Source organism: Notolepis coatsorum (genome assembly GCF_963971535.1).
Source record: "Notolepis coatsorum genome assembly, chromosome: 1".
NCBI classification, from domain to species: domain Eukaryota; kingdom Metazoa; phylum Chordata; class Actinopteri; order Aulopiformes; family Paralepididae; genus Notolepis; species Notolepis coatsorum.
In genome coordinates, this window is record NC_140165.1 from 180,526,795 (window position 1) to 180,552,950 (window position 26,156).

Genomic DNA, 26,156 nt, shown 5'->3' on the forward strand with positions numbered 1-26,156 from the left:
TGGAAAGAGAGGAAGTGGAAGACCAAGAAGAGGCTGGGTAGACGACGTCTGTGATTGGAGCGGAGTGAGAGGCGGAGTCACGGAGTTGGAGAGAAGAAGTGGGGACAGAATGGGTTGGAGAGTGATAGGCAACCTTCGGAACGAAGAAGCCACCTAATGATGATGAATTGTCGTATTTATTATCATTATAATTATTTAATTCCGATGATAGAAACAGTCCTTCTGTAGAATCGACTTGAAGAAGCTCTTGGTACCCAAACTCCTGTATCCAATAATGATAATAAATCTATCTGATAGAGGGGATAGACGGGTAGACGGGACCCGTACTGTATTGTACCCATTCTGCAATCGATTAATAAAGTTTTCAATCAATCAATCAAACTTCCTCTTGTGGCTGGTGACAACCAGGTGACAACTTATCTGAGCCAATAGGCGCTTTGCGCAGAGATAGCAAATAGTTTCCCATCATGCATTTGCGTCGAGCAGTCGGGTGAGAGGTACTGTGACGCCTCGCTCTGAAGGCTGTGCGTGGCTCGCTCCCGTGAGATTTCCAAAGCAAGTCGGACAACATTCTAACAGTCATGCAACGCGCTTGGCAAGGCCGTAGTAAAACCTGCGCAGATCTGCGTCCGCCTCGCCAATCTCGAACACGCCTAATGCTTCCATTCCTCTTTGACCCGTCTCTCGTAAGCTACGTCATCCCCCGCTAAGAGTCATGGGAGATGTAGTAAATACAACAGTCCTTCCATGTAGGAACGCCGTGAATTATATACAGTAGCCACTACAGTAACATCATTAAGTCTGCTATAAGCTATTCTCCCTCTCGTGTGTGTCTTTATGCAGATCTTTATGCAGTTTTAAAGCACCTTGGCTTTGTTCTGAATGCACTTTGTTGTTATCCTACAGAGAAAAGAAAATGCACTTGACTTTAATGCACATTTTGTTGTATGCAAAGAGAAAATGTTTAAATTGTACAATCTTTCAGCAGTCAGTCTGGAATTAATGTATGCATTCAAAAGTGCTGAATAAATGTTTTATGGGCCCATAATAGTGATTATTAATATTATTTAAGTTAGGTTTTGCCATAATCATGTCTTTGCCATAATCGGGTAAAAAAACATTATATATATTTATATTAATCATTTTCGGCCTTTCGGCATTCGGTTTTCGGCCAACTGTTTCCTATTTTCGGTATCGGTTTCGGCCAAGAATTTTCCATTCGGTGCATCCCTACTAAAAACGTTGTCATTTCTCGCCTGTACACGCTACTTTTTTGAAATCACATCTATATTATCGGTATTATGTTTCATCATGAATGCATGAAAGGGGGGGGGGGGGGGGGGGGGTAGTTTTTTTATGCTTTGATCGTCACCAACGGAATACCGGTACGTTACACAGTACATTACACACATACGCTCCGATCGCAATGAAGGAATTATTGGATCAGCGCAAGATTGATACCATATAGCCCATACCATGACTAGGATGTACCCCAAAAAAGAATATTCCAATTATCTGATCGCCATTCCAATTATTGATGTTGATCGTGTCGCCATCATAATCCACCAAAGAACATGAATCGGGAGTGTTTGATTCATATCAATCCATGCGTTATAACCGCTCATCATGCCCGACTAGGAAAAGTCCACCCGGACCTATATAATCGACGCAGGCTTATAAATTACCTTATTATAGCCAATTCGCACATTTATATATATACATATATTATCTTTCAAATGGCCGAGTTCAATTTGGATTTAGTATCACCAGGCGTGCATAAGAACAGATAATGAAATCTACTGTACTTTTTTATTTTGATCAGGGTGCAACCCGTTTGAAACTAATTTCAAATCGAATTGTTGCTGCATGCTAAACATAGGAAAGAGAAACTAACTGCGCTTCAATATTTGTCAATAACGTTACGTTTTGTGGTTTATTATCCTGAATAATAAGTTATTAAAAAAATTCATACAGATGTATGAAGCTTGAAACCCCAGAGGCTTTCAGGAAATGTAGTTCTGAAAAATTCCACCGCTGATCCAGAGCTAGCGCTGCCCTCTACAAAATGGCCACAAAAAACCTACAATTCCCATGGTTCAAAATATCCAAAATGGTCGCCTCTCGCGAAATAAACCAGACCAAATCGAGAATGAAAATCTATCTAATAACACTTTAACCTATTGCTAAACTAAGATATTGATGATAATATACATTATAAATGCTGTTGTGACATGGTTATGATGTTTATACTTAAATACGTTTGACGAAGAAAAGTGATACTTCTGTCAAACAGTCTGGAGATATTGATTTATTACATGATGTAATTTGTGGTCCGCCGATGGACCGCACGGGTGGAAGAGGTTAAGTGGCTCAAACAATCCCAGCTGGGATACCGGCGATGAGGAATGTCACTATGAACGCGCGTTCCTGTCTAGGTCATTTGCATACAAGACACGCTTCCGAGAGCTCCTAATAAGCCAGGCTCTGTGCAGTGTGCAAATTAAATAGCAAAAAGTCAAGAGTTTAGACACACCTGTCCAGCTCATTAAATGCAACTGATGCGATGCAGCCGTGTACAAATGGTGGCGGAAGTGCTTTGTGACCGATCAAAATGAGATTAGATGAATGTATTGTCATCATATATACAGGCCACTACAGCTTGTGGCCACTTGGCGGAGCGCGCGCACACACACACGCTCGCAGTACTGTATAGTCTACGTGAGTAATGAATGAGCGCAGTATAGGGCTGGGTGATATGGCCTCTAAATGATATCGCGATATTTTTTGGCCACATCACGATACACGATATATATCGCGATATGACATTTCCTCTAAAGCACTTAAAAATGCTTGATTTAACCCTTCACGCCAATATGATGATTATAATAAGTCCCTGCAACATATGTTTGCATTATTAAACCATGAAGATACTTTAAAAAATAATTAAATGAAAATGCACTAAGAGTAGTCTACTGACACACTAATAAAAAATGTATTTACATCCAAGACAATTTATATAAAAGACTTTTGCAAAACACACACATATATATATATATATATATATGTATATTAGGAATGCTCGATATTGGCTTTTTTACTGATACACATATACCGATATTGTCCAACTCTTAATTTCCGATACCGATATCAACAGATACCGATATATGCAGGGTTTCCCCCCCCCAAAAACGGAATAATTTCAGGTAATTAACATTACATATCTCTTGTTGTGGAATTAACACAACATTATGCATACTTTTGACAATAAATAAAATCAGAATTTGTTCTTACTTGCCTGGGTAAATAAAGGTTATAGAAATGTAAAAAAAATAATTTATTAAAAAAATTAAAGCATACCGATATTTTCCGATTTCAAATTTGAATGCCAATATCGGCCGATATCGGTAGGCCGATAATATCGGACATCCCTAATATATATATATATATACACACTAGGGCTGGGCGATATGACGATATTATATAAATATCGGGTACAGTTCATTAACGATACACTTTAACGTATCGTGGATATCGTGATGTTTTGCCCAAGAGGATTGTGTCGCGTCAATCTGGTCCACACCTGTTCAAACGTTTGAACAACGCCGCCCCCACACACACTACTGCATCAAAGTTACTACTTATTATTAACAAAGGCATTTGTTTTGTGGCATTAACGTTATATAGTTACACGTTCAATAACATCAGCGTATTTACCCAAACATAGCAACGTCCGATGACGACATGGATAGCAAGCGTTACTGTTCATATCTCAGCCAGCCCGTGCTGAGTTGTGCATGCCCATTTTGCGGTCTGTTAATAAAGTTTTCAATCAGACAGATGTATGGAAATGCTTTTATTATAACATTTGTTGCAGTAAAATCATTATGGCTCGTTTAGTCATGCTGCGGTGCGCTGGTAATCACTCGTCGGCCGCGGGGAGCTGTTGTTGTTGTCGTTGAGCTGAGCTCTCGTCAAAATCAATGGAGGACAGAGCGGAAAGTAAAAAACGCATAGCGCTTGCCAATTGGTGCTAAGAACAGCAGGGCGGGTGTAAGCGGTGTGACGTAATTGGCAGACTCTACTGTCAATCAAAATTATTCTGTTGCCGGCTGAATGATCGAATGAATGAAAACGTTATTAACGATTGCAGAATGGGTACAATACAGTACAGCTCAATACAACAACAGTGGACTGGAGGATGAAGACCAGAAAAAGACTTTCGGCTTTTTTACATAAGGGTCCTCCATTTTCAATTCATAAACATTTAGAGACATACAAATATACAGTAGTTTCATAAAAATGCTAAAATGCTATTGATTGATTGAAAACTTTATTAACATATTGCAGAATGGGTACAGTACAGCTCAATACATACAATTGTTAAGGGGATGCAGACCAGAGAAAGACTTTCGTCTTGTTTACATCAGGGTCCCCCATTTTCAATTAATCATATTTCATATCTAAATCATATAATATCTCATTGCTAAATATATGCAATATATAATCTAATCCAATAATCTAAATCTAATATATAATATAAAAATGCTAAATGCATGGGTATTTTATTTTGTCTTTAATGTTAGCTTGCAAACTCAAATACATTCTTGGTAAGCCTCATAATGAATGAAATATGGCTGGCTAGGATAATTAGCTTGCACGGCGCAATTGTATAGTTTGGCTGGCTAGGATAATTAGCTTGCACGGCGCTATTTTATATATTTACATGCCGAGTATGTGTGTGGTGTGAATTCTGATGCCACGGTTATAGTAATGTGTGGTATACGGTGGACGTCGTTGCAATGTATTGGGGCGGAACAGAGTATTTTAGGGATATTTAGTACATTGGAAATATGGCTGGCTAGGATAATTAGCTTGCACGGCGCAATTTTATAGTTTGGCTGGCTAGGATAATTAGCTTGCACGGCGCTATTTTATATATTTACGTGCCGAGTATGTGTGTGGCGTGAATTCTGATGCCACGGTTATAGTAGTGTGTGGTATACGATGGACGTCGTTGCAATGTATTGGGGCGGAACAGAGTATTTTAGAGATATTTAGTACATTGTCATGGGATACACTGCTCGCTCTAGCTAACTGCTAACGTGCGCGGACTGATGACGACATCAACTCGAGACATTCGCAGCAGAAAAACAAGTCTATTAATAGCCCGTCCATCGGCGCCGGGCATAAGAAGTTAATTAAACTTGACAGACATTATATCGACGATAATTATCGAGTTATATGAAAATAATTGTATAATTTTATCGCGATAACGTTTTTGGCCATATCGCCCAGCCCTATGTGTATCGTGTATCGCCGAAAGGTCAGAAAATATCGTGATATCATATTTAGGCCATATCGCCCAGCCCTAATACACACACACACTACTGTGAGAAAATAATAATCACACACAAAGGGATAATGGCTTATAGCAGACTTAATGATTTTAGAATATTTCAGATAATGAAATTAAATGTTTATATCATCAACTATCCAGTTAGTATTTATACTGTAACGTTTGGCTACTTTAAAATCATTAGAGAGAGAGAGAGAGAGAGAGAGAGAGAGAGAGAGAGAGAGAGAGAGAGCGAGAGCGAGAGAGCGAGAGACTCAGGTTTTGTTCTAGGTTTGCGTTTTGATTGTCTAAGCTGCCGTAGGTGATGATGTCACACTCGAATGTAAACAGGAAGAGTTTTAACACACTGAGATGGAAACTGGATGATATAAAGAAGATGATAAAGAAACTAATAACGAATAAATATGAAGTTATGTTTAAACTTCTGTTGTCAAGCCTCATCAATATTACCACACCCTTTCCTCACGAATGGAACTAGTGTTGTGGAGTCCGCTTTGAGCGTTTCCAGGGTTAGCAGCTAACGCTAGTTAGCTTAGCATAGTCACCATGGATAACGTGGTTAGCAGCTAACGTTAGCCCATTGCTCACGTCAATTAAATTGCATGTCATTAAAGGTCCGCGCTAGTCTGTGTCTAATGAAATTACAATTGTATGTCATTTAAGATCCGCGCTGCTTTGTGTCTATAGTGAAATGAGAGGACAGCTCTGCGCTAAAGCTAAAGTCTCATCTCAGCCGCGACAACATATACTCGATGTTCACGATATAGTAATTTACTACATCTCATGTAGAACAAGCCACGATACATCGAGTATACTCGATATATCGCCCAGCCCTAGCGCAGTAGGCTTATATTATTCTAATGACTTGTTTTATTAGGAAATTACAGATACTGCGCTGCCTATAGTACATTCCACCAGTCCGCTGCCCGACTCTGTCGGCCTTAATATGTGTACTGTACGTATAGGGCAGAGCATATATAGTATCTACTAAATCCTAATTAAACAAGTAATTAGAATAATATAAGCCTACTGTTCATTCATTATATACTATATAGTGTATTCCAATATCGGTTTTATTGATTAATTATATATTTGAAAGAATGCAGGTTATAGCTATATAAAACAAATGTCTGTCCCATTGTACCAATCAATGGGATATATTGCATGTTGGCTATAACCTGCATTCTTTCAAATGTATAATTAATCAATAAAACAGATATCTAACAAATAAGAAATACAAATGCCACAGAAGGCATTAAATAATTATTATTTTCAATCATTTCACAATAATTGCATAACTGTGTTTGAATATCTGAGTAATTAAGTAATTATACATTTGTCCAAAATAGCTGGTTCAGATATGGTTAATCCAGCTGCCCTGTGATCAGATGAATCCATATTATTTATTTTTCCGACATCAAATGCGTAATTTTTTTAATCGTACAAATATTGTCATATTTATTTTAATTATGATTAATTAATTCCAAGGAGGCCTGTAGGGTTGACATGAAGGAATCACTATGATTCCTCCCAAATAAAGCCCTTAAGAACACGGAGCACACCAGTCTGTCAAGTTAAGTGTGCTCCTCAGCACTCGTAAATCCTGCTCTCAGTCACGGCCGAATCCAAGCTTAGGGACGGTTGGGGGAATCCCACAACCGGCCCTAAGATGTCTCAAATGGCCCTGAGAGCAAATTTCTTGTCGTAAGTCCGTTGGAGAATGAGACCCACTGACCTTACATCACATGTACACTACTAACCTCTGACCTAACGTCACATGTACACTACTAACCTCTGACCTAACATCACATGTAGGGTCAGAGGGGGGGGGGGGGGGGGGGGGGATTTGGGCTGAATAAGGCAGCAACCATACTGATGAGACCAGGTGATCTGCTGATGAGACCAGGTGATCTGCTGATGAGACCTGGTGATCTGCTGATGAGACCTGGTGACCTGCAGGGCTTTACCTTAAGGGGCATGATGCTGGCGTTGGAGCCGTTCTTGTAGATCTCGTTCATGGTTCTCTGCAGCGCCACCGCCTGCTGGGTGAGGTACTTCAGGTACTCTGAGCTCTCCTTCGTCTTCTCATGGGCCTCACCCACCTGAAGAGGCCGACAGGCAAAGAAAGGATGGCCGTTAGGGACCGATCCATTCCACCCGGCAATTTGATTCAGATTATTTCAGCAAAGATGGTGGTCTGATTTTTTTCTTGACATTAAGACATGCTTTGATTCCATTCATTGTGACACTTAACGGTGTAATGTGATCAGACTGATCCAGTCAGTAGTACATTAAAACCTTACAAACAATTATTATCTCACATAATTGTCTATACATTTTTATTTTTTTTCTATGTGATCTTTTCCCCCCCTCCTTTTTCCCGATTTTTCTCCCATCCCACTGTTAGTCGTTATGCCAATTCCCAACCCCCTTCCTGGTTGTTGCGCACTCCCCCCTACTGTTGGTCCAGGAGGCCGGAGACTGTCACATGCTTTCCTCCGACGCATGTGCAGCCAGCCGGCAGCCAGCCTGGCAGCGCAGATTCTCACCGGGAGAGTGTAACGTGTGGAAGGTCACACTACCTCCCTCCAGATCCTACCCTCGCTGTGCAGGCGCCCCGACCGAACTGTAGGGGTCGCTGTCCACAACGCCCAGGACCCACCCATCAGCTTTCCCACCCCTAACACTGCCAATTGTGTTAGTATGAACGACCAGCCAAGCTGATAGCAACGCCGAGAGCTGGATTCAAACCCTGCGTCTCCAGCGTTGATGGCGAGCGCCTTGCCCACTACACCACCTAGCCGCCCGTCTATACATTTATTAAATAAACACATGTGCATTCATTTTTCTTAAATTAATTTTTTTCAGAGCGATGCATCGGGATGCATTAATCATTGTGTTTGCACCCCTAATGGCATTATGAAGACATTCAGCTCCACAACGTCCAAGACTGAAGGGCTGACCTGGTTCTTGTAGATGGTGTAGCCCTCTTTTTCATGCTGCAGTGCAGAACGGAACTCTGCCTTGCTCTCATAAACCCTTGCAACCAAATGGTGACTGGAAGAGAAAACGTGGATGGGAGTAACGTCAGTCATCTCAGAGATCAGCAGGTAGCATTAAATGCATATGGGACACAGGATTCTTCTGACCTGAGGGCCACTTTGAGGGAACGGGATCCATGGTATTTAGAGTTGATCGCCAAGGCGTTTTCTAGGAACCTCAGAGACAAGTCATACTCCATCACTCCGTGCAGCACCAGCCCAATGTTACTCTATGGGAGAAGAGGGACCAGATGGAGAACCTGCACAACATTTTGCTAAAATATTTCTTACATATTCTATCTTTTGAGTTGGTGCATGCAAAAACCAGAGCCCATTTACAGTAAGGATAAGCTTGTATCCAGATTAGGAGAAAGAAACCTGAATAATGTCCCTGGGATATGACAACAATAAACTAGGGCTGTCAAATCAATATGTTAAACGGATGATAGGCTGCAATTAATGCAAAATGCATCTGCAGGGGCTGTGGTAATTAATAAAAATGCATGACAAAATGTATTTAGCCTTCTGATGCAACAATAACATCTGTGGTGGAACCAGAGAGGTTAATTATGCGCATGGTCAAATCTTCATGGTTGATACAAATTTATTGTTAAAGTATTGCGAAGTTTGTAAAGAACTTGATAATCTGGGCAGGAGAAAAGCCAAGACCCCCCAATTCAGTGAACTTGCTTCTTAAGCAAGGGAGATTGGAGTTTGTGGGAGGGGGGATTGGGGGATGAATAGGTAAAACAAAGAATAGGGTGTGAGAGAAGAGGAAGGGGAGGGAAACAAAGGGGGGGGGGGGGGACAGAGGCCTCAGAGGAAAACGTCTACACATCATTAGCAAAGATGACATTATCGTCAGCTCAGCCTGTAGACGCTACTTCAAACTTGTTGCTTCAGTTCATCAATGGAACACGTGTACGACATAGTTCATCATCCTCTCAGTAAACACATTGCCCACCACGGCTTGCTTTTCAAGTTATCGGAGGTGGTTGGGATCAAAAGGGGTTAATTGAACGAATTTGCATTTTGTTTAAAATATAATCTGATAACATCTGATCTGAAGCTCTTGTTTATGTAATAAACAACGTTTTTCAAGAATGGTATTACGCTGTCAAGTGTCGGGTTCTCATGAAGGTGGTGAATTATTATGGTTACGGATTGCATTAAAGGGGAATGCCAAAGATTGTACAGCCAGTATGAGGAGACGTCGGAGAGATAAAACACAACGCAGAGTCAACGGATAAAGAGGTGATAACATAAGCCAACAGATGAAGAGGTGATACTGGCTGATTGATCGAAATCTAACAGTAGGCTACATCCTGGCATTTTGATACTAAATCCATTCATTGTTAGTGAGGCTAAAATAGGGTATCAGTCTGATACCAGGCTAAAATAGGGTATCGAATTCTGAGAATTTCCCAGATACTAAAATCGAATTTGAAGCGCCATCTATAACATGATGCCAGAAATCAAAGCAAAGTTACTTGATTTTCACCACACATAGACCATCTCTCTAAATGGAGACAAATGGATTATATCTCAATAATTTTTGTCCAATGACCCCAAACCGACAATTCAAGTTCATACTGTAAAAATGATGGGTTGGTACTCGCCATCAGTGAATAATTACTTGGAATCGGTATCGGCGCCAGCGGTGGAAAGAAAAGGTCCGTCCCCCAATTGTTATGTGTACATTAGTTTCCTTCTAGTGGTCTCAACAGAGATAGTACTCACGTCCAGCAGGGCCATCTCCGGGTGGTCCTCCCCACACACCAGCAGCATGAGGTAGCGTGCACGGTACAGCAGCCTCAGAGCGGTCGACAGCTGACCATTGGCAAAGCAGTACAGAGCCAAGTGCATCTGGCAGCCACCACAAACACACCGGGAGTCAGGCAAGGATGTCCAATAATATTTACACAAATATATCCCATATTTCCTAGAGTCTATATATATGTATACTTACATATTCTTGAATGGTGTTGGGGTGTTCGATACCCAGCACCCTCTCGCTCATCAGAACAGCCTTTTGTTGGTTGCTTAGAGCCTGCAGGTAAACACATGGTCAGTATTCAGTGCTTATAGTCAGTATTAGCATGTTTGTGGAAAAGTCGGTGACACATCAACTTGATAAATGGTGCAATATGTGTGGAGTGTTTGTGGGAAGTGTGCCGAAAAGCCCTTAAAAAGAGGAACACCAGCCAAATAAAGAATCCATATTCTAGAATGCAGTTCAATTAATATTTGTGAACATGAGCTACCATAGCTGTCAACATTTCGATTTGAAAAAACGTGCAGGTTTTAGCCACGTCCCTTCTCCTGGCCCCGCCCCCTCAGCCCGCCCCCTCCCACCCGGCCCCGCCCCCTCCCAATGGAGCTGCCTCGTCGCTGCTGGTCAAAACCGGTATTATTTTGTTTTCCTACTGTGTAGAGTGTAAATGCTATAAAAATACAGTAAATTACCTTTTATCAAAATATTAACCATTAAATAAAGGTTGTAATCTGTAAATGCATTTGATTTTACTGTAATTTGACAGTATTTGGAAACCATAGATGCCAGACATTTAGTTTTCTTGCAGCTTTTTTTCTTACAGTCTACAGTCAGTGAATCCTAAATCTCCACTAGGCAACCACTTAAAGTTATCAGTCCAACAAGGACTGGGTGAACTAGTTGCTACATTAAATTAATCAGATACCTGGTTGAAAGTGAAATGCTGTGAACATCCCTGCATTAAGTGTAAGACAAATTCAGTATAAATTCAGTTTATGTAGTAGTAGCATTAACATGTTCATATTTATTGAAATCTTACAATTCATACATAAATGTTATGATGAATTGAAAATGGGGGAAGAAGTCCTTCTCTGGTCTGCATCCCCTTAACAATTGTGTATTGCACAATACTGTATTGTACCCATCTGTTAAAGTTAGCAATCAATCAATGTATTACCAGTGTCTTTATACCTTCATCACTGTAGGCTACATATTAATACGACAACTCAAGAAGAATCAAGAGGTTTATTTGTCACATACAGTGAAATGCAGGTGGTCACGCCCGCATTGATTGTGCAAAATGCAAAAAAATATAGGTAACAGGATATGCATGATAAAAAAAGACATGCCATGTTCCTGAAAAAGCTATAAAAAATACCTATGGTCATTAATTTAGCAGTGGGAAATGGGAATATCATTTTTGGAACAGTGTGTGTGTCTATTGTGTCTGTGTAGTATGTCTGTATGTCTGTATTGAGCCGTACTGTATTGTACCCATTCTGCAATCTGTTAAATAAAGTTTTCATTCATTCTACAGAGAAAAATGATAGAAAAATGCGATTTTGTGTTTTTCCTCAATATCTCTGCAATGCCTGCGAGTTACCAGTAACTGTATTTGTCATACCATGACAATTCACGACAACTTTTAAAACGGATCAATTTATTTATATGTATAAATCGCATTCAGGAAATTGGGCGTCAGTGAAGGCATGCTATCCGTGGAGGAATGGGAGGAGGGGACAGTGGAGGCGCAGAGGCGCAAACGGCTGTTAGTGTTCACCAACCAACACATTTACACATTCCTGCATTTGTATTGTTTTATCCACAGAAGATTTGCAAACCTTTTGTTCCAGAGACAAAAGCCACAGAGTGGGCAATCAAGAGACACTGGCTAAGTTGATTTGACACCCTCGGTCCGCGGCCGCCTCGGTGCATGAGTCTACTCTCTCCCCTGAGCTCTGAGCTTTATCCGGTCGCGTCGCTGTCTTCTTCTGGTCGCAACGGTCTGACTTCCTGTGATAACGGTCTAATCTACACTGCTGCCACCTGTCGTCACGGAGGAGAATTGCACCCATTTTGTAAAAAAAATAATAATAATAATAAGTACAAAATACGTACCAATCCGTGAGCCGTGAAGAGGTCGTGCAGAGGTTTGAAAAAACAGGAGAATCCCGGTAAAACCGTGAGAGTTGACAGCTATGTGAGCTACTCTCTCTCTCTCTCATAAAGTCAGAAACCAGAGAAGTAAGACTCAAAGCCTGTGATGTCATCAGGTATAGTCTGGAACTGCTCCCTGAATAGGAGGTTGATTTTGTGGACCCATATAATGTTTGAGTTTTTATACCAGAATGAGCTTTGTTCTATAGTAGTGTTCTCAGTTCTGAAACCCACATACTCGGAACATTCTGACGGGTGTTCTCAATGTCATCTTCTCCCATCCTTCCCAAATCATTGTCTATTAACACTTTGTATGCCACTCACGGCTTTTCTCGGGTTTACCCGCCGACCGTTGAATGCCACGTCACGAGTATTCGTTTTTTTTTTTCTTTTTTGATTTTAGATTTTTTTATTAGCGCTCTGAAATCATATTGCATCAAGCGAGCCTACCGTTGGAGATCCAGGCACCGCCAGCGCTCAGATGTGAAAAAAGCGCCCCCTATCGTCTCCCAGATGGTAAATCACCCTTTTGGATTGGACTCAATGAAAGTGAATGGGAGAACGGATTTCTGACTCCACATTTTACTTCTCACTGATGTAACCAGGGTCTACCAGAGTTCATTCTGGAGCCTTGGTGCCACGGCGAATATGTGTTCTACTGTGGATCAATACAATTATCGATTTTTTCGAATGGCGATCGGAAATTGGAATAAACCATTTGGATACCATCTGACCTCAGGTAAGGAATCTATGTTATCAGGGGGCGGCTACGTGGCGTAGTGGGCAAGGCGCTCGCCACGGAATCTGGAGACGCTGGGCTTGCCTGTTCGAGCCCAGCGCTCCACATTTGCTTTCAGTTTAGCTGGTCGTCCGTACTAATACACATTGGCCGTATTAGGGGGTGGGAAACTGATGGGTGGGGATCCTACAGGTCGGTTGGTGCGCCTGCGCAGTAGAATCAGGAAGTGTCGGAGGCAGCGTGAGCCTCCCACGCGTTACTCCTCGCCACTGAGATCGAGCTGCGCAGGTGAAAAGATGCGACTGCTGTTACCTCAAGTACCGGAGGGGACTTGTGCTATGTATGACTTAGTCCACATTGCAGCCGGCTTGTGGGAGGCAAGAAACAGCGTTCGTGACAGGGGAGGGTTGAATTGGATGATACGAAATTGGGATGGGAGAAAATATAGAAAATGGGAGAAAAAGTGGATAAAAAAAAAAGGAATCTATGTTATCAGTCTTAGGATAATCAGACTCGTTTTCACGGATATATAAGTGTTTCCCCTATATGTGATATAGCTGTTTTGACTGTAAAAGCCATCCGAAAATAAGAGCAGTGATTATCAGCGCGCGGCACAAGCGTGCGTGCGCACACATATACTATCGATCATCTAGCGTTTATTTGAAAACTATTCATAAATAGGCCGACAAATGACAACGTTCTGGAATATTCCAGTAAAAGACGATTATCATCATAGGGTTGTTTTTTCCGCGAAAACGAGTGATTTTCAAAATGCTATCAAACGGAAATGAAGCGATAAAAAAACAATCTGCCTTGACAATGTTGACTGGAAAATGAGTCTTTGATAAGCGACGGGCAGATTAGACACATAGCCATAATTTAAAACATAGATTAGGCGATATTAAGTTAACATTGGGAGTGGATGGTGGCATTCAAGGGGGTAAAAAGGAAAACACGGCTGGCTCCCAAAGTGTTAAGCAGCTCCAGACTTTATACCTGATGACATCACATATTTGACTTTGAGCTGCTCCTGGTCACCAAGTTGTAAAATTGCTTTGGATAAAAGCTCAATATAAATGCAGTCCATTTACCATTTACAAATATCTTTGGACGGTTTTAGACCAGAGAAGTAATCCTGAATCCTGACATTGGGTATAGTCCCGCTTTAACACAAGTAACTCGCACCACAGTGTGTGCATGTGTGTCTAATAGGGGTGTAACGGTACACAAAAACCACGGTACGGTACATACATCGGTTTTGAAGTCAAGGTTCGGTACGTTTTCGGTACAATGGGGGAAAGTTTGGCTTTCCATGTTCCACTCAGGGGTGATGTAGTGTGCAGTAACTAATTGTACTTTTAGGGCTGTCAACGAATATTCTATATTGAAATGAATAAGACTTGTAAAATATTTTTTTAAATAATAATAATTATATTAGATTGTGAAAAAAACAGCCCCCGGTGGGCGGTCGTTAGTGGTTAACATACCGTTGTATTCGTAAGTGCGTGCGTGTGTAGTCCAGGCCATGTGAGCGGATCGGAGCGTGAGCGGCGCGGGGCGCGGAGCGGGCTGTTTTGACGTGAGCGAGGAGTGGGTTTTAAAATGAGTCGGCGCGACGTCCGGAGCGAGAGTTCTCCTCCGCTCCAATCCACTCCAGGCCGCTCACAGTGGTTTAACACTGTTGATGTAATATATACATGCAGTACAATGCCAAAGCAACAGATGGCGATGTACAAACATGAAGGCCATTTTCAACCAATGAGAAGGGTTCAGGCTTCGTCACTGTAGAGACGCCCACCATAGATATCTATGACGCCCACACTCACTCCTGTTAAAAAAAGTATCGACGCCATTGTTGTTGACGTTAGCTTACATGCTAACGTTAATGGCAGCGACCATAGCATTGTGGCTCGGCTAGCCTATCATCGCTTAATAGAACTAGTGAATGGATAAACAACGTTATTTAACATTGCAGAATGGCTACAATTACAATGCGGCTCAATACAAACAATTGTTAAGGGGCCCAGGGGGTGTAGACTGTTGTAGTTTGAGCTCATTTACACCATGCTCCAAAAAAGAAAAAGAAAAACTGCCGAGCGATCTGGCGCGGGGAGCGGGGAGCGCTCGATTCAAGGTGAGTGGGGAGCGAGCGGAGAGCGACTTGGGAGCGGGGTCAACATGAGCGATTAGCGGAGCGGACCAAGCTTTAAAGAGCGAAGAGCGGATTTCTCGGCCGCGCCGATCCGCTCACGTGGCCTGGTGTAGTCTAGGGCTGACCTCGACTAGTCGAATACCAATTGCATGCTTTCGCAGAGGACAAGAAGCCTTCAGTCGACTCCTTCAGACATTAACACATTCAGCGCCAGGGATTAGTCTGGTCGTTGTAGCTAACGTGCCACGTTTCCATAACATATTTTCACTGTACGTCACTATGTTTGGAGAGCTATATCTATATTCTATATTATAGCTATGGAGACAATACTATAGTCATTTGACACTGACTTTTAATTCGAAGCTTCGAAATAAAAAATATATAAAAGAAAAATATAAAATAATTTTTTTTTATTATAATTTTATATATTTTTTTATGTTGTGGGACTTGTACAGCACTTTGTTCAACTTCGTCAGTGCTGTAAAGTTTAAACCCTTTTAAATCTTAGACAAACCAGGCCTGTACACTGCGATGATATGATCGCGAATTGCCCCTTTAATTGGCCGTTGCGATTGGTAAATATTATCTGGGGGCGGGCTTGCGAGTAGTGCTTTCAAGCCTTGCATTCGCATTTCACTCCTAAATTATCCAAGGCGTGTGATGACGCCACTCACGCGAGCTGTCAGTGCGACACAATGTCGTGGTGCTATGAAAGAATCTGTCGGCAATGAATGAACTTACTGAAAAAAAGATTTGCGTGTGGAGTGAATCTAGGTCACGCTATATACTTGGTACTTGTAGTCTATCGTGCGATTAAAGACCATGTCCCTATCTGCGTAGTCTATACATCCAACACCAAATCCCATAATTCCTAGCAAAACGAAACTGAATGTGGCCTCTCTTCCTTTCAATATGGACTATTGCATCGCCAAAGAAGCACCTCATTTCAATACATTTAAGATACAAACGGAGTGGATATCAGTCCATCTTATGACAACCACGTCCGATGTGGAGAGATGATAAGATGATGATGATGATTGACGTGATGATGTGATGATTGATTGACGGGGACACGGACACTTCTAACGTTCAGGTTCAGCCATGCAATAGGTGAGTAGTAGTAGTAGCCCACTATTAGGACGTGAAATACTGTCTACTTAAATTTATAAAATATCAACCTATCTATCTATCTAATAATGAGACAATATGCAAATAAGATAATACTAATAATTGTCACGGTGTCCCCGTATATGAAATGAAAGTGGCTTGCAACTTTACTGGCTGTCACAAACTGTTTATTTCTCGTTTAGCATAGTATTACATTCCACTTCTATAAACAATCAAAGTCCTACCGTAAGAGCCTCATACGGGTCAATTAAACCTTTTTGATTAGTCTTTCCTTCGAGCTAAGTTGGACTGAACATTTCACTGTCAAAAGCGCAAATGTAAATAAGGTTGCGTCGCAACACGGTTTTCAAAATAAAGGTCACATATACAAATACCTCTCAATTCTTACTAAAAAAAGTCCCGGATATACATAAACATTAATTGGCATAGATCTCTATAAACGGCCCAACACATTGATCACTTTAGGCACACACTGAAACCAGTAACATCACAAATATGAAGCAGGTAAACTAATTACCCATACAAATGATAAACCTTTCATGGGGTTATTTACAATAATAATTCATTTGATTTCTAAAGCACTTTTCATTGTGAAACAAATGTATGCAGAGTTTCTTGTCCTCCTGATTAATGCAATGGTGTGTGTGTTGTGGTGATCTCATTCAAGGAGCACTACACAAGCGCGCGCACACACACACACACACAGTTTGTTGTTTTTGTTCTATTAGTGATTTACACACTTTCTCGGTTGGTTCATTATAAAAGATACAAACCTGAAAACAAACGCACTTAAATGTTAAATAAAAGGACCACAGTAATGAGGCAGGAGGAACATATTTTTTTAATAATGGTAAAATTGTTATTTAAAAATTTGCCCCTAAAGTGCCCCTAGTGAAAAAGCTTAGCGTACAGCCCTGCAAACTAAACTAAATTTTATTTTCATATTTGAATTCCATGCCCATCGAACGAAGCTTCGAAGTATTTAAGACAGCCCTACTGATCAGCTGGATCGATATGAAAACATTGTTGGATCAAGCTGAAATTGATGTCAGATAGTCCTTACCTTTGATCAGGGTTATTCCAAAAAGAATATTCCAATTGTCTGATCGCGATTTCCAGTATTGGTGTCCATCTGGTCCCAGACATAATTTGGCACAATTTATGGATTGAGTGTGCCAGATGCGATGAAGCGATTTACTCGGCTCCGTCTAAATATATATCGCCCGGAGGCATTTGAGTGTAACACAGGGTTAGATATAAGGTTTCAAAGGGTGGGCGACACTGCCATCTGGCAGGATGCGCCCGGTATTGCACTTTGGCGATCTCAAAATCCTTTCCTATGGCAACACCGAGGTCAGTGGATGAATAATGAATAAAAATATTGATTAAAAGAAAAACGACCAAAACCCGAGATATCTCGGGTCTGGCGTCCAACGCATAGCGAGTTAACACGACTTATCTCGGGTTTGGCGCCAAATGTGTTAAGCACTGCCCAGTCCAAATGGAATGATCCCAAAAAAGTCGACTACCAGTATCAAAGTCAACTATACAAATCCTTAGTCTGGGGACAGGCCTAGTGTGTGTGTGTAGTCCTACTTCAGCATGGTCTCCCATGATGTAGTTGAGTCGTGCCAGCAGACGCAGACAAGCACAGATTTCCAGGTGCATGGCCCCGTACACGTTGTTGAAGAGGTTCAGGGCCTCGTTGATCAACTCACAGCCCTCCTTCAGGAAGCCTGGCAGAAGAGACAGATACCTATTATTTCTTCCCAAAAACTCTAATCCTTTTTTCCCCCTTCTTTCGATCAGTGTCTATATATATTGGTGCATACCGGTATGTTGGTTAATTAAGCCAGTGGTGTTCACTTGTTGTCCCCTTTTGAACCACTGAACTAGAAGAGGAGTCTTTATAATAATAAACATAACAGCTGTGAGTCAGTGTCTGGTCTATAATAACAAACATAACAGCTGTGAGTCAGTGTCTGGTCTATAATAACAAACATAACAGCTGTGAGTCAGTGTCTGGTCTATAATAACAAACATAACAGCTGTGAGTCAGTGTCTGGTCTATAATAACAAACATAACAGCTGTGAGTCAGTGTCTGGTCTATAATAACAAACATAACAGCTGTGAGTCAGTGTCTGGTCTATAATAACAAACATGGCATCTGTGAGTCAGTGTCTGGTCTATAATAACAAACATAACAGCTGTGAGTCCATGCCTGGTCTATAATAACAAACATAACAGCTGTGAGTCAGTGTCTGGTCTATAATAACAAACATAACAGCTGTGAGTCAGTGTCTGATCTATAATAACAAACATAACAGCTGTGAGTCAGTGTCTGGTCTATAATAACAAACATAACAGCTGTGAGTCAGTGCCTGGTCTATAATAACAAACATAACAGCTGTGAGTCCATGCCTGGTCTATAATAACAAACATAACAGCTGTGAGTCCATGCCTGGTCTATAATAACAAACATAACAGCTGTGAGTCCATGCCTGGTCTATAATAACAAACATAACAGCTGTGAGTCCATGCCTGGTCTATAATAACAAACATAACAGCTGTGAGTCCATGCCTGGTCTATAATAACAAACATAACATCTGTGAGTCAGTGTCTGGTCTATAATAACAAACATAACATCTGTGAGTCAGTGTCTGGTCTATAATAACAAACATAACAGCTGTGAGTCAGTGTCTGGTCTATAATAACAAACATAACAGCTGTGAGTCAGTGTCTGGTCTATAATAACAAACATAACAGCTGTGAGTCAGTGTCTGGTCTATAATAACAAACATAACAGCTGTGAGTCAGTGTCTGGTCTATAATAACAAACATAACAGCTGTGAGTCAGTGTCTGGTCTATAATAACAAACATAACATCTGTGAGTCAGTGTCTGGTCTATAATAACAAACATGGCATCTGTGAGTCAGTGTCTGGTCTATAATAACAAACATAACAGCTGTGAGTCCATGCCTGGTCTATAATAACAAACATAACAGCTGTGAGTCAGTGTCTGGTCTATAATAACAAACATAACAGCTGTGAGTCAGTGTCTGGTCTATAATAACAAACATAACAGCTGTGAGTCCATGCCTGGTCTATAATAACAAACATAACAGCTGTGAGTCCATGCCTGGTCTATAATAACAAACATAACAGCTGTGAGTCCATGCCTGGTCTATAATAACAAACATAACAGCTGTGAGTCCATGCCTGGTCTATAATAACAAACATAACAGCTGTGAGTCAGTGTCTGGTCTATAATAACAAACATAACATCTGTGAGTCAGTGTCTGGTCTATAATAACAAACATAACAGCTGTGAGTCAGTGTCTGGTCTATAATAACAAACATAACAGCTGTGAGTCAGTGTCTGGTCTATAATAACAAACATAACATCTGTGAGTCAGTGTCTGGTCTATAATAACAAACATAACAGCTGTGAGTCAGTGTCTGGTCTATAATAACAAACATGGCATCTGTGAGTCAGTGTCTGGTCTATAATAACAAACATAACATCTGTGAGTCAGTGTCTGGTCTATAATAATAAACATAACATCTGTGAGTCAGTGTCTGGTCTATAATAACAAACATAACAGCTGTGAGTCAGTGTCTGGTCTATAATAACAAACATAACAGCTGTGAGTCAGTGTCTGGTCTATAATAACAAACATAACATCTGTGAGTCAGTGTCTGGTCTATAATAACAAACATAACAGCTGTGAGTCAGTGTCTGGTCTATAATAACAAACATAACATCTGTGAGTCAGTGTCTGGTCTATAATAACAAACATAACAGCTGTGAGTCAGTGTCTGGTCTATAATAACAAACATAACATCTGTGAGTCAGTGTCTGGTCTATAATAACAAACATAACATCTGTGAGTCAGTGTCTGGTCTATAATAACAAACATGGCATCTGTGAGTCAGTGTCTGGTCTATAATAACAAACATAACATCTGTGAGTCAGTGTCTGGTCTATAATAACAAACATAACAGCTGTGAGTCAGTGTCTGGTCTATAATAACAAACATGGCATCTGTGAGTCAGTGTCTGGTCTATAATAACAAACATAACAGCTGTGAGTCAGTGTCTGGTCTATAATAACAAACATAACAGCTGTGAGTCAGTGTCTGGTCTATAATAACAAACATAACAGCTGTGAGTCAGTGTCTGGTCTATAATAACAAACATAACAGCTGTGAGTCAGTGTCTGGTCTATAATAACAAACATAACAGCTGTGAGTCAGTGTCTGGTCTATAATAACAAACATGGCATCTGTGAGTCAGTGTCTGGTCTATAATAACAAACATAACATCTGTGAGTCAGTGTCTGGTCTATAATAACAAACATAACAGCTGTGAGTCAGTGTCTGGTCTATAATAACAAACATGGCATCTGTGAGTCAGTGTCTGGTCTATAATAACAAACATAACAGCTGTGAGTCAGTGTCTGGTCTATAATAACAAACATAACATCTGTGAGTCAGTGTCTGGTCTATAATAACAAACATAACAGCTGTGAGTCAGTGTCTGGTCTATAATAACAAACATAACATCTGTGAGTCAGTGTCTGGTCTATAATAACAAACATAACAGCTGTGAGTCAGTGTCTGGTCTATAATAACAAACATGGCATCTGTGAGTCAGTGTCTGGTCTATAATAACAAACATAACATCTGTGAGTCCATGCCTGGTCTATAATAACAAACATAACATCTGTGAGTCAGTGTCTGGTCTATAATAACAAACATAACAGCTGTGAGTCAGTGTCTGGTCTATAATAACAAACATAACATCTGTGAGTCAGTGTCTGGTCTATAATAACAAACATAACAGCTGTGAGTCAGTGTCTGGTCTATAATAACAAACATAACAGCTGTGAGTCAGTGTCTGGTCTATAATAACAAACATAACAGCTGTGAGTCAGTGTCTGGTCTATAATAACAAACATAACAGCTGTGAGTCAGTGTCTGGTCTATAATAACAAACATAACAGCTGTGAGTCAGTGTCTGGTCTATAATAACAAACATAACATCTGTGAGTCAGTGTCTGGTCTATAATAACAAACATAACAGCTGTGAGTCAGTGTCTGGTCTATAATAACAAACATAACAGCTGTGAGTCAGTGTCTGGTCTATAATAACAAACATAACAGCTGTGAGTCAGTGTCTGGTCTATAATAACAAACATAACAGCTGTGAGTCAGTGTCTGGTCTATAATAACAAACATGGCATCTGTGAGTCAGTGTCTGGTCTATAATAACAAACATAACATCTGTGAGTCAGTGTCTGGTCTATAATAACAAACATGGCATCTGTGAGTCAGTGTCTGGTCTATAATAACAAACATAACAGCTGTGAGTCAGTGTCTGGTCTATAATAACAAACATAACATCTGTGAGTCAGTGTCTGGTCTATAATAACAAACATAACAGCTGTGAGTCAGTGTCTGGTCTATAATAACAAACATAACATCTGTGAGTCAGTGTCTGGTCTATAATAACAAACATAACATCTGTGAGTCAGTGTCTGGTCTATAATAACAAACATAACAGCTGTGAGTCAGTGTCTGGTCTATAATAACAAACATGGCATCTGTGAGTCAGTGTCTGGTCTATAATAACAAACATAACATCTGTGAGTCCATGCCTGGTCTATAATAACAAACATAACATCTGTGAGTCAGTGTCTGGTCTATAATAACAAACATAACAGCTGTGAGTCAGTGTCTGGTCTATAATAACAAACATGGCATCTGTGAGTCAGTGTCTGGTCTATAATAACAAACATAACATCTGTGAGTCAGTGTCTGGTCTATAATAACAAACATAACAGCTGTGAGTCAGTGTCTGGTCTATAATAACAAACATAACAGCTGTGAGTCAGTGTCTGGTCTATAATAACAAACATAACAGCTGTGAGTCAGTGTCTGGTCTATAATAACAAACATAACATCTGTGAGTCAGTGTCTGGTCTATAATAACAAACATAACAGCTGTGAGTCAGTGTCTGGTCTATAATAACAAACATAACAGCTGTGAGTCAGTGTCTGGTCTATAATAACAAACATAACAGCTGTGAGTCAGTGTCTGGTCTATAATAACAAACATAACAGCTGTGAGTCAGTGTCTGGTCTATAATAACAAACATAACAGCTGTGAGTCAGTGTCTGGTCTATAATAACAAACATGGCATCTGTGAGTCAGTGTCTGGTCTATAATAACAAACATGGCATCTGTGAGTCAGTGTCTGGTCTATAATAACAAACATGGCATCTGTGATTACTGTATAACAGAGAGGAATTGTATCCCAAACTGTCACACAATCAAAAGTAAAAATAAATAAAAGGTGTGTTCTCACCTTGCTGCACCTTGGCCTGGCCGCTCTGGAAGAAGTGGAAGGCGTCTGAGGCTTTGGGGTTGACATGCTTCACCACAGGGAAGATGTTAAGAATGTCTTCCTCAGTGAAGGCAGGCTTGTGGCGACTGTCAAAGTTGTATTCTTTTATCAGGATCTAAGAAGGTACAAGAAGGAATCAAAGGAGACGAGATAGGGGGAAACTTAAATGGTAGAATCAGGCAAAAAAGCCCCACTTGGTAAATGCATATATTATAACTGTATAATAACTTATTATAGGATGAAATTATCAAAACCACACACCAGAAAAAACTGAAAATGTAGACAAAGCGCAGTACCAAGAGAGGTTATTTTGCCTAGAGGTCGCCGTTTTAAGAGCATTACAGATACTACTTACTTTTAAGGTTACTCAACCTGTTTTGTTCCATTACCTGGATGCCAGCTTTGATAGCGATTTCTCTGAGTAGAGTGGACTTCTGAATGCCGTACTTCTCCACTGACTGGTCCACACTTTCACTGTACAGAGAAGAAAGACAGCTTCAAGAAACATGTTGATGTTGTCAAAATGCTCAACAATGAATTGGTTAACACTTTGATCGCCATGGTTCAAATTCATAATTTACCATCCCTAGCCAGCTCTATTTGTCTATGGAGAAGTTCCCCTTCTTTGCAGGGCTATAACTTTTTTAATTCTATTGCTAAATTGACATTATTATGGCCCATTCAATGTCCTATATCCATTGTTCAGGGTGTAGCAACGATATACTTTTTCATTCACATATTCATACTAAAATACGGTCTAAAGTATAAGTATGTTTTTATCGTTTTCTGCAGCTTTCTCCAGAACGTGATTTATAGCCCCAAATGCATTATATGAATGATGAAATACAGTTTGATAGCGATCTGTGCCAGATAATAAATTTCAACTGGAGGTACTTCTAGAAGTTACTACGTATCATCTGATGATGACCGGATGGGCGGGGGATCGTTTATAATTCAGTGGGCAGCGTTAGATGATTCATCCAGTGTGGGTCATATGATCATCATAGCAGTTTATATGGAACACGTTAGAATATAACGCTGCAACTCACCGTGGCTTCCTCGCGCCGATGACAGATGAGCGTGGAACAGAATCTTTTCTATTATGGGATGGAGAAATGCCCGATCCATTTCCAGGTTGTATAATAGTATATACGTCCAAATCATGTTGTTTTTTCGAGTCTCTCTAACGATAGCGAGTGCCCGGACGACATATGGATGAGCACTTCCGGTTCGACGAGTCATTTCCTGTTGGCGATCTGCCGATCGCCCACCAGATGGCGCTCTTGAACCGCTAGAGAGTTGAGTGGAGCTTTGCAGTATATCTCAGGGCCCCGGAGGGGAAATATGATTTCCATCACAGATTTTTGAAATATTGATATCAAAGACGAGTTACGGCGTCTTCGGCAGAATGAGCATGGCTAGGAATGACGTCTAAACACGTCATCGGCGATTAATGTGTTAACCTACAGCCATCACTTTGCATGCTAAGGCTTATATATGGCATGAAATTATGTTGAGGGGCTATAGCAGTAAATCAATAGTAACTACACACTGGGCTTCGGGGCCGAGCTTCGATTTTAATTCTAAGCTTCGGGGGGGGGGGGGGGGGGGGGGGGGGGGGGGGTCTACAAATATTATTATAATATTTTATTTTATTTGTATTAATTTTTTTATCTTATGTTGTGGGACTTGTACAGCACTTTGGTAAACTTTGTTGTTTTTAAATGTGCTCTATAAATAAAATGGATTGGATTAATTAATTAAGTAGCCCCTTTCGTGACTGACTCAGCCAACAAGGTTTCACTCGGCTGCGCTGCCTGGGTGCAGTGGGGCTGCTCTCACAGCCAACGACATGACATTACATAATTATGTTGCAACCTTTGTCTATCAAGCAAACAATTATATAAATATTTATATGTAGTTGATAGAGACAAAGGCAGAATTCAACTTAATTAAGCACATTTTATTAAGACATATTTTTATATGGGTCGGGACACTTTAAAAAAGCAGCACAATGAACACAAATCTGTCCGACATAGTCTTAAATAACAAACGGCATTGCTTCGCTTCTTCGTCGACATGTCTGCTGCACATGTCCTTGTTGTTTTCAACACAGATAATCTCCACGTGCTTGTTGTAGAGAGGTGGAGTCGAGGCGCGGCTTACTTTCGTTTCATTGGAATGGAGGCGGGAAGGCGCCACTTACTTTCGTTTCATTGGAATGGAGGCGGGAAGGCGCCGCTTACTTTCGTTTCATTGGAATGGAGGCGCAAGATTTTGGAGAAAAAACAAATATATATATATATATATATTTTTTTTTTATGTTTCGATTTATTTTTTATGTTCGAAGCTTGTGCCATCGAACGAAGCTTTGAAGCTTCAAAGTATTTAAGACAGCCCTACTAATAATATTATATTAATATTAATTATTAGGAATTATGTATGTTTTACACATAGGCATTCCATCAGAGGGGGTTGAGTGTCTTGCTCAAGGACACTTCTAACAGAGATGGATACAATGGCTGTTGCATGTTAACATTAGCTTCGGCACATTGACATTTAACTTCAAAGGGCTAGCAACAGTAGCTTTAATAGCTTCTGGACATTCCCCCAGTGAATAGGTGCAGCAGCTCCTCACCACTGTAGGGTGAAGTGGTAGTAGCTCTGGGCCTCTGAGGCGATGCTCTTCCACAGCTCGCCGGGTGTCAGGCTGGCCCACGCAGTGTTGTCTCCACCGCCGGGGACCCGGTTGCGGCGCTTGCGGTTCTTGCGACGCGACACCAGCTCGTCGGGAGGCAGGTGGGCCACGGCGTCGGGGAAGGAGCTCAGGAAGCAGTTGAGGAAATGGCTGACGGCAGCGGAGAGCGCGGACAACTCCACACTCTGGGAGACAACGCGGAGAAAGACAAGCACATTAGGACCACAGGGAACACATTCAAGATCCCTGGTGAATTCAACAACTTTATTAATGTCTACCTTCACACTACTGCACTTTCATAAGTGATGTGCCGGTTTGTGTACGTGAAGCTCTGTATGTCTCGTGTCGTCTGCCTGTGTATGTGTCGTTTGATTTTCCTTTTAAATCCAAATCATGGTGAAGCCAAAGACAAATTCCCAGAAGTGTACAATAACATTCCTCCACTACATTCATGATCTGATGGAGTTTCATGTTTCAACATAAATTGGTGAAACTGAGGCACCATCCTTGTTCTTTTTTTTCCAAAGTTGGTGAGTGCTACCATATATATTTAGATGTTATTTTGAAGTATATCTTTTTTGGTTTAGCATCACAGTAAGGGCCTCCTTCTGGGAAGTTGCGTCCAACTCCTCCACTGCAACGTTTCTGACCTTTCCACTATGGTAAAAAAGAAAAGAAGTTACGTGCAGTTCTAAACCA

At 40.8% G+C, this 26,156-nt stretch overlaps 1 protein-coding gene across 3 annotated transcripts in view; it reads right to left on the reverse strand.

Annotated features, from left to right (window-relative positions):
* cluha (clustered mitochondria (cluA/CLU1) homolog a) overlaps positions 1 to 26,156 on the reverse strand; it is a 166,615-nt gene that overhangs the window by 21,207 nt on the left and 119,252 nt on the right. For all 3 annotated transcript variants that reach the window (XR_014620562.1, XM_084330543.1, XM_084330542.1), the window contains exons 17-25: positions 25,398 to 25,642; positions 23,149 to 23,233; positions 22,721 to 22,874; positions 17,944 to 18,083; positions 10,367 to 10,447; positions 10,138 to 10,263; positions 8,506 to 8,627; positions 8,320 to 8,413; positions 7,324 to 7,458 (exon numbers count right to left, since the gene is read on the reverse strand). Coding sequence is in view for 2 of the 3 variants with exons in the window: in XM_084330543.1 (XP_084186669.1) it covers positions 7,324 to 7,458; positions 8,320 to 8,413; positions 8,506 to 8,627; positions 10,138 to 10,263; positions 10,367 to 10,447; positions 17,944 to 18,083; positions 22,721 to 22,874; positions 23,149 to 23,233; positions 25,398 to 25,642 (1,182 nt within the window). In the remaining variant the exon portion in view is untranslated. The remainder of the gene's footprint in view (positions 1 to 7,323; positions 7,459 to 8,319; positions 8,414 to 8,505; positions 8,628 to 10,137; positions 10,264 to 10,366; positions 10,448 to 17,943; positions 18,084 to 22,720; positions 22,875 to 23,148; positions 23,234 to 25,397; positions 25,643 to 26,156) is intronic.